The following is an 8,870-nucleotide window of genomic DNA, read 5'->3' on the forward strand; positions in this document are numbered from 1 at the left end:
GGGTTATAGTCCCTAATTGTATGTAATTGAAAAGAAGATCTCTCTATAAAAAGTTGATATCCCATCATCAATAGAAAGTAAGATAAAACTACACAACAATCCGAAGAAACGTAACCTAAAGATTGGATTGCCAAGACTTGAATCACTATCGCATGGATTCAAGTACGTTTCCGCTTTCATTTTGTTACTGAGGGATAATATAATTGAAGTGTAACCTTTAATTCATTTCTTTTTGGGTACATTGACGTTTTTAAAGCTGCCCCAAATCTACATTTGTCGTCTAGCCAAACATGCCACCACTCTCACACCAGCTACGCCTAGCATGTGAAATTGGTATCTAGAATCCACGATTCATCTACATCATTGTGTAACATATTCTGTATAGATATGTTAAAGTGCAAAAAAACCATAGAATTGCAATGTATTAGAGATGTCTTCATATTTTTAGCCAATGTATTTTTTTCCATTTTCAAAATACATTTATGGTTTAAAAACAAGTTCACAAACTATTGTGCTTAATACACACATACACACAGACAATAATCAACTTCATTTTAATAAAACGTGCAAACAGAACTTTACAAAAAACAATGTATAGTAAATACATAATAATCACGTGCAATAAATAATCAAGTCTTGAAGTAATTAATTAATAAGGAAGTGGCCTAAAAAATCCAGGGATATTATTTTTTGAAATCACTGTGGTTTATATTGTTTTGTTTGGTTTGAAGTAAGAGAAGCATGGATCAGGATTATTACTGTATCGCTATCGAGTCATTTAGACTTTACGGCGACATTGAACATCATACTGAATGCCTGCTCAGTGCAGTTCTTGAACTTCACTGGATCTATGAGGTCTTTCTCGGTTCCTACAGCAACCCTCAGCTGGTCCATGTAACTCATCATCGTCACCGTAAGACTCTGCCAAAAGTTAGCATTGAACAATATGTTTCTTAGTTTGAGTAAAATGCAACAGACAACAATTCGGTGCACCCTATGAAATGGGGTGCATCAATTGATTAGTGGTAAGTGTGAAATAATGTGAAACCCTATTAGATTACTCTGATGTCAAAAGAAGGGGAATGATGATACCTGTGGAATATTGACCACCATGAAATACAAGCCTTTAACAGGTTGATTAGCGAGTGTCATCTTTTCAAGTGGCCCGATCATATTCGACACTGTCATGCTTGAATTCTTCAGCGTGCTGTGAATGTATTCAGCTGTTGCCTTTACAAGAATTACCCACACCATTTCAGTACAATTCGAAGTCATATAGAGTACATTGGAGAGCTAACAATGCAGATATATGTATATATACCTCTGGACCTCTATATCTTCTCACAAATTCAAGTAGTTTTCCAGTAAGATACACAGCAGATGAGTTCCTCTTTCTCTTAATGATATCACGTGCTTCGTGAACAAATTTAAGCGGATCCAAGGACCGTTCATATTGGTGTAGCTCGGGTATTGAAACATGCAAGAAACCAAACTTGTTTCCCCACTGAATTTGAGCTTCCTGGTTCTGAACCATCTCATCAACTGACTTGTAACCACCAATAGATCTAGTGTTGAGCAACACCAATGCAGTGGATCTTGCATTTCTTGCTTCTTCACTTGTTGCTTCCATGTATAATCTAGTCCCCAGGAAGATCATTCCGGTAACTACGTCATTTATTGTCTGTTTAACAACAAATTAGTATTAAGAAATACAAGACAAATGCAACAGGTTGAAAAACATACAATTACTTTTCAGTCCCCCATATCTATTGAAGCATGAACCCTTATACAAGCTCAAACCAATTAGACACCACCCGTGTAATTAATATTAACCAATAATGAAAACTACGTCACCCATCAAAATTAATTTTGTCATAAATAAATGGGAGGGAACGGGTGAACCTAGTTACCTACCTGTTAAGTTCTATAATCATTAACTCTTTTACTACTTCTCTCCTTTTTCTCTTTTCTATATCAATAAATTCATGCCACTCGATTTATTACCGATTCAACAACTTATTGGACCATGAGCATGCATTACTTGAGGAAAACACTTAATTCTATAATATCAATTTTATAAAAAATTTAAAGTGTAAAAATGTGTTTCACTATAAACATTTAAGTACCAGAGTAACCGGTTGAAGCATTAACAATACATAATAACTAATTTTAGATTAAGATATCCACGTCAGCAAATAATATTGAGTTGAAAACCACATTATTTGTCATACCAGCATGGTAACCAGTTATAAGTTTGTTCCCATGTATGAAAAGATCCTTAGTTGATAACCCATCGATTATTTTTATAAAAATACTTAAAAGGTACTATATAACTTCTATAATATGTTAATGTTATAACCTGCAAAATATCCTTCTACAAAGTGTTTTTCAAATAAAACTAATATGAATTTAAACACCATATGGCCATTAAATAATTCTAACACAACATGAGGTGTTTCTTGAAAAGGCTCAATTAATAATGCTTGGTAGGATATAGTATTACTCATACTATAAATAGTCTCCAAAATTAAAGGTGACCATAAATTGTCTTTAATGAGATGGGTCTAAAATATATGGCTGATTTATATAAAATATAAGATGTATATTAAGAAAAAATATTATCAAAAAACCTCAATAAGCTGGTTGAAACAGTTTTTCAAAAGAATAATTTATAAGTTTAGTTTACATCTTATAACCAAAAACCTATCATTTCAGTCAATTATATTAAGACATATCCAACTTTTATTTTTGTAAATTTATTTAATTTATACTCGTATTCTTTATATTCGTATAAGTCTGGACAAAAACATATATTTAGGACACGAGATTTTATCAACGACGAAAACGGGATGATGGATCTATCATATATATTGAGATTCGCCTACTCTTTATGTTACTCTATATCCGTCATTTTCCGAATTATCCGACCTCATATTTGTATCGACTTCCACCGATTTTATTTATTCGAATTTTTTAAAAAGTTATATAGCATAAAAAGTCAAAACTACAAAATCCTATATGTTATTATGTTCTGTTTCAAATACAAAAACTACAATCATGAAAAACTTTCCTTCCCTCTCAAATTTGAATTAAGTTTAAAAATATCTCTCATCCTCATTCTTTTTTTATTTGTAGCAACTCGTATATATCCGCCCCATGTAAATTGTAATGGGATGAGATGAAACCACAAGAGCTGTGTCTGATTGGTTTGAGCTTGACTCCAAAGGTGAAAAGTACCGGGAGGTCTCAGGTTCAAATCCAATGAGAAATAAAAATCCTCTTGTGGCCATGGAGGTTCAAATGCAGTGACTCCGGACCATTTACAAAGCAGATTGTCGTTCTGGGATTAGTCGACTCGCGGGTTAGATATCCAAGTTAATAGGGATGAGATGATATGTTACAAAACCTATTTGATTGCGGTCTCTAGTTGAGGACCCTATTGAATAAAATATGCATTGAATAAATTAGGCCACCACCCAACCAATAATTATTACGTATTAAGCTATGCGTTCCCTTGTCTTAATTTGATTAAAACGTAGGATACCCAAATACCCAACTCAAGTTAAAATCAGATTTTTTGCAAAAGAAATTATGTGAACCTTCATACTTAGACTATAAGACTTGCAGTCTGTTTTCGTGAGACCCGTGAGACCACTTTTTTACACTTGAATTTTCACAGCAAAATGTTGTGAAGGTAACCTTCACAGTGTTTTTGCTGTGAAAGTTCGACTTTTTTAAACCTTCACAGTGTTTTTGCTGTGAAGTTTCAAGTATAAAAATGTGGTCTCACAGGTCTCACGAAAACAGACTGGTCTCACGTGAACCCAACCCTAGACCATAATATAGCTTATAATTAATTAAGTGGAAAGGAAATAGATGCATACCACTTGAAGGATGGACTTAATTTGCTTAATTTTATCCAAAGAGAATGTCATTGTCATTATATTGATCGGCCGGAACTCCACCCCTTCTTCGCCCGAGCGTATCGGCGTTCTACTGTCTTCCAAGAAACTACTCTTCAAAATGCTCCAACCGAAATCCAAAACCGTGTTCAGTGCGCTACTGAAGGCATGTGGTACGATACTAATTAAGCTTTTGATCTCATTATCTGGTTTGGGAGCTTTTTGAAAGCTTGGAAATGTTAAGGGAAGAGAAGGGTTGTCTGCTCTTTGTAGACAAGAGAGAAGAGCACCCATAAGAGAGAAACCATCACCAAGTGCATGGTGCAGCTTGAAAACAAGGCTTCCAGAGGCATTGCTTGTTGGGTACTTGACGATGTGAATTTCCCATAATGGTCTTGTTTGTGGGAGTGAATCCATTGCTATCTTCGATAGGTAATCATTGAAATATTGATCGTAAGATTCGGGTGATAATCCTTCAGGAAAACGAGGAACTACGATATGGTCTTCCCCCTTCACTTCGACTCTCTTCCAGTGTTTCTCACCATCTTTGTCTTCAACCTGTTCAAACAATAAACAATGGCAGAAAATATGTGAATTTCCCATAATAACCTTGTATGTAAGTTCTGTTTTCAAAAAACCATATGGATTCGACTAAATCCAATCCATCATTTCGTTATCAGATGAGTTCATAGAAATAGTAGTGGTTTTGATGTATTTAGATGTACGTGTCCTTTTTGGACTTCTATCACTCGCTATTTGGTACTTCTCTAGTTCCTACAAATCTAGCAAAAACCCATGCACCTGACGTAAACATGAAAAAGGAAATCGAGGTGATAATCACTTAGACTCTCCTGGGAATCTAAGGATATAAACATTATCACAGGGCCATAAAAACTAGTTGAATTTGAACTAATTTATCTTCAAAATAAATTCTAAGTCACTAGGACAAGACTAGTTGGATCTAACTTTGACCCCACACTGGATTCCTGACAATCTTGATGAGTACATCACAAAACTTTTGGCTAAATTTTACGGACTTTTTGACCATTTCTCGTTCAAATATTGTATGCCTGAACCTGAATGCAGATGCAAGAATCATTAAGTTCATAACCCTGATATATATAGTTCGTTTTTCTGGAACACAATAATCACCATCAACATCCTGAATGCCTAGAGAGAGACACAGACCACACACAAAGAGGTCGAGAGAGAGAGCATTGATATATAGAAGTAGGAATGGTAGAGTTTACCATAATGGAAGAGAAACGAGTGTTGATGGGGAGAAAGACATCGTTAATGAGTGCAATGCTTGATGAGTCATCAATGGGGTTGTCAAACTCCAAGACGCCAATGACAGAAACGCATAGCACCGAACTGTTGAAGTACTGGCCAGTCGGGCTCACCGGCTCTGACAATTCTACATCTTCCATGCCTCCTACCTTCACCTTCAACGCCATGTCCATCTCACTCTGTGTGTGTGTGTGTGTGTGTTAATTTTGCAGCTAAATGCTCTAATAACGTCTTAAGCTTGTATATGACCAGCTTAATAAGTACATCCGCACTCGGTGTGTGGTCACTTACTCAGTTTTGTAAATCTGTAGCCTTAGATTCTACGTTATTCAAGAAAGTTGTTCTTCACACCAAAAACTGTTGAATTTGAAGCAGTGTGTTATGAGGGTTTGTGCGTCATGCTTAAAGGTTGTGTCTTGTTTCTGGATTGAGAGAGTTGGTGATGGAAAAGGGATGAATCTGAGTTAAGTTTGGCACATGCGTAGTAGGTGGCCGTCTAATTAAAGCAATGTATTTACCCTTACATGGAAGCATTTATTAGTCCATAGAAAAGACTTCATTTACTCGGTCCTATGCCAATGTTTTTTTTTTTACTGTTTTCCTTACAAACTTACTATAAATGTATTCATGCAATGCAGTGAGATATATGCGTAATGCAGTAAGATATATCATGATTTTAATATTTTATTTTTTATCTCAGTCGATGTTATAATATGATCTTATGTGTTTTTGAAAAAACGATGATGTTTTTATTGTTTATTAAAATATAAATTTGAAGATATCATGAAAATTTGACAAGAAATATATCATTATTAGTATCAAATTAACTATTTAAAATTCCTCATTTTTTGTGTAATTTTTAATTCAATTCTTTTATTATAATTTAATTTAGCTTCAATAATGTAGTAATTTATATTTGGTTTAATAATATAATTTTCTTATAAAGATAATAGTTAATTATTTTGTTAGAACTCGATGATTATCCTAATCATATATTAGATTTTATATATTTTAAAATGAGATGTTTATCCTTGATTATGTTTATCTACAGTTACTTACTCGAATTCAAACATAGAGCTTTGATAAGTTGTGCGTGTTCATAATTTACTTGTAATCTTTAATTTTAAGTAATACGCATCAATATACGGTACTTCATGCATAAAAAATGGTTTTTAAGAATTTTGTCAAATGTTTTATAATATAGTATAGATACTTTAATTTCAAGTCTTATTTAACTTTTGAGTTTGATAAATTATAAGATACAAGATAACCTTTTGAAAAGTTAATTCACCTAATTTTTGTTATTAGTTAGTTTTCCAAATCATGTGATAAAGTTTTACGTTTATTAACTAGTTTTTCAAGTATAGCCAAGGAATAGCAATATTTTTTTTATTAACTTGGATATCCAACATGCTATGTGATCCGACTAATCCCAGGGTAACTGTCTGCTTTGCAGAGGAGTCACCGCATTTGAACCTCTGTGGTAACAAAGGGGATTTTTATTCCTCCTTGGATTTGAACCTGGGACTTACTGGTACTTTTGACCTTTGGAGACAAGCTCAAACAAATCAGACACCACCTTTATTGTTAAAGTTTTTCGTCATAATTAAATATCTATGATGATTACAATCAATCTTATTAAATTATATAAGCATTATTAATGAATATTTGAATAAATGTACTAATTGATACGTCTTTTTGAAACGAAAAAATGGTAAAGTTTTTTTTAAGTAAATGAAACTACACAACCTAGCTATGTATAGCGTCTTTTCAAAGATGAATTGCAGACATATTTTGATTCCTATTTTAAGAAAACAATTTCAAAAGCCTATTTTTGGAGATCGTAGTATATTAATATGTTTTTACGTAATTAAAAAAAATATCATATATAGTATTATGGGAAAAGGGGGACACGTGTTATAACTTTGTACACAATAATTGATTTTGTAAATTATTATGTTTCTTGTTTGATATGTTTATGGATGTTCATGATGGGTTCAATTCGTTGGATTCGGTTAGTAACAAAATATGGACTGAACCATACGTTAAATCGCGCGAAACCGAAATAAGGCGGCTATCCGGGATTTGATTTACGGTTATCGAGATCTATGAGATGAAATGAGGATCGAAAATGAAACAACATGAAGGTTCCATGAGATGAGAGAATTCAGATTCACGAAAGGATGAGAGGTGGAGAATTGGAGAATGGAGTGGTGAATCTAATTCAAGACGTCTTTTAGGTTTAGGTTAAGTAATAAATAAATAATAATATTTAATCACATATATATTCGGGTCGAGTCGAACACCCATAGATACATATTATTCAAAAGTGAAAACCGATCCTTGGATACCCAGTTATTTTGCTTTTCGGTTTTCCTGCTTTTTTTAGTAGCCCTAGATATGTCTCTTCATGAACAACAATAATTAGATTTTGGAGAGTGGCTTCCCCAAATAAAAACCAAAAGAATTAAGTTCTATTTTGAAATAACTTGTGTTTAGTTTGTATTTATTCTTGCCTTCTCTTCTCTTCTTCCTTTTCTTTCTTTTTTCTTGTACTCTAATTTCCCATACCAAAGGGGGAACGGTGACATACGTCTTTGATGGTAGAGCCTTGAATCCATTGTCATTAATGTAGATTCCAATCGATCAAGTTTTGATATTAGTATGTTAATGTTATGATCAAATTATTGTCGTTGAGAAAAAAATGTGCAAGCTTGATTGCAAATAAATTTTTGATTGTAAGGGTTAGGGGTTTCATATCACACGGTCCCAAACCTAGTGAAGTTATAAACTCTATGAACCAAAACACAATATATGATATTAACGGCCAACAAACAATGTGAAAGACATGTAGGATTCAAACCCTATGAGCAAGCTTTTCAATTGCAAGCCTTAAACATATCAGAAAAAGGAAGGCTTTGTGGAAGAGAACAACAAGGAGAAATGAAAGGAAGAGGCAGAGGAAAACCATCAACACCAGTGCAATGTTTTCATTATCAAAAGTTTGGATATATAGTAAAGTACTGTAGAAAGAGAATAACAGAGGAGAGAGATAACAGTTTCATCAATATAGAAGATAGTGATGATACCATGTTCATGATATTCAGTATTTAAGAAATTCCAGTAGATAAACATGACAGGAAACAAAGAGATGTTTGTTCATATTGATGAAGCTCAAATGAAGAGGTCAGAACAAATGATGATAAGAGATTAAATGTACAGGGAATAGGAGATATCATGGTTGATACAATGCATGGACAGAAGAAAATTCCAAGTGTTTAATATGTTCTAGGGATGAAACACAATCATCTCAGTGTAGGATAACGTTTACATAAAGGATATGATCTACACTTCAAGGATGAGATATATAAAGTAAAGGATCGCAATGGAAGCATAATTGGTAAGATCATATGACAGGTAATAAAATGTTCCCACTTAATTAAAAAGAAAACATTTTGTATTCTTTAAATTCTTCCACCAACTAGAATTCCCTACTGTGGCACCACAGATTTGGCCATGCAAATCTTGGCTATCTAAGTTATATACAAAGGCATAACTTAGTTAAGGGAATTCCAAGTTTGAGCAAAATGGAAAAAGCATGTGAAGCATGTATGCTTGGGAAACAAATCAGGGAATCTTTCCCTTAAGAAGAAGCCTGGAGAGCCACTAAGCCACAAG

At 33.6% G+C, this 8,870-nt stretch overlaps 1 protein-coding gene across 1 annotated transcript; it reads right to left on the bottom strand.

Annotated features, from left to right (window-relative positions):
* Positions 1 to 585: 585 nt before the first annotated feature.
* LOC112525734 (O-acyltransferase WSD1-like) lies at positions 586 to 5,505 on the bottom strand. Its single transcript, XM_025135972.1, has 5 exons — positions 5,153 to 5,505; positions 3,885 to 4,460; positions 1,322 to 1,681; positions 1,093 to 1,230; positions 586 to 921 (listed from the first exon to the last, which is right to left on the bottom strand). The coding sequence occupies exons 1-5, from the start codon at positions 5,363 to 5,365 to the stop codon at positions 775 to 777; spliced, it is 1,434 nt and encodes a 477-aa protein (XP_024991740.1). The 5' UTR covers positions 5,366 to 5,505; the 3' UTR covers positions 586 to 774.
* Positions 5,506 to 8,870: the final 3,365 nt, after the last annotated feature.

The sequence above is a fragment of the Cynara cardunculus genome (assembly GCF_001531365.2).
Source record: "Cynara cardunculus var. scolymus isolate 2C chromosome LG 13, CcrdV1, whole genome shotgun sequence".
NCBI classification, from domain to species: Eukaryota; Viridiplantae; Streptophyta; class Magnoliopsida; order Asterales; family Asteraceae; genus Cynara; species Cynara cardunculus.

Excerpts from the sequence above, each read along its gene's own strand:
- LOC112525734 (XM_025135972.1), bottom strand. The coding sequence starts at position 5,365 with ATGGACATGGCGTTGAAGGTGAAGGTAGGAGGCATGGAAGATGTAGAA. Across the intron at positions 1,231-1,321 it reads GAAGATATAGAGGTCCAGAG|GCAACAGCTGAATACATTCA; the intron begins GTATATATACAT and ends ATTCTTGTAAAG. Across the intron at positions 922-1,092 it reads TGGTGGTCAATATTCCACAG|AGTCTTACGGTGACGATGAT; the intron begins GTATCATCATTC and ends AACTTTTGGCAG.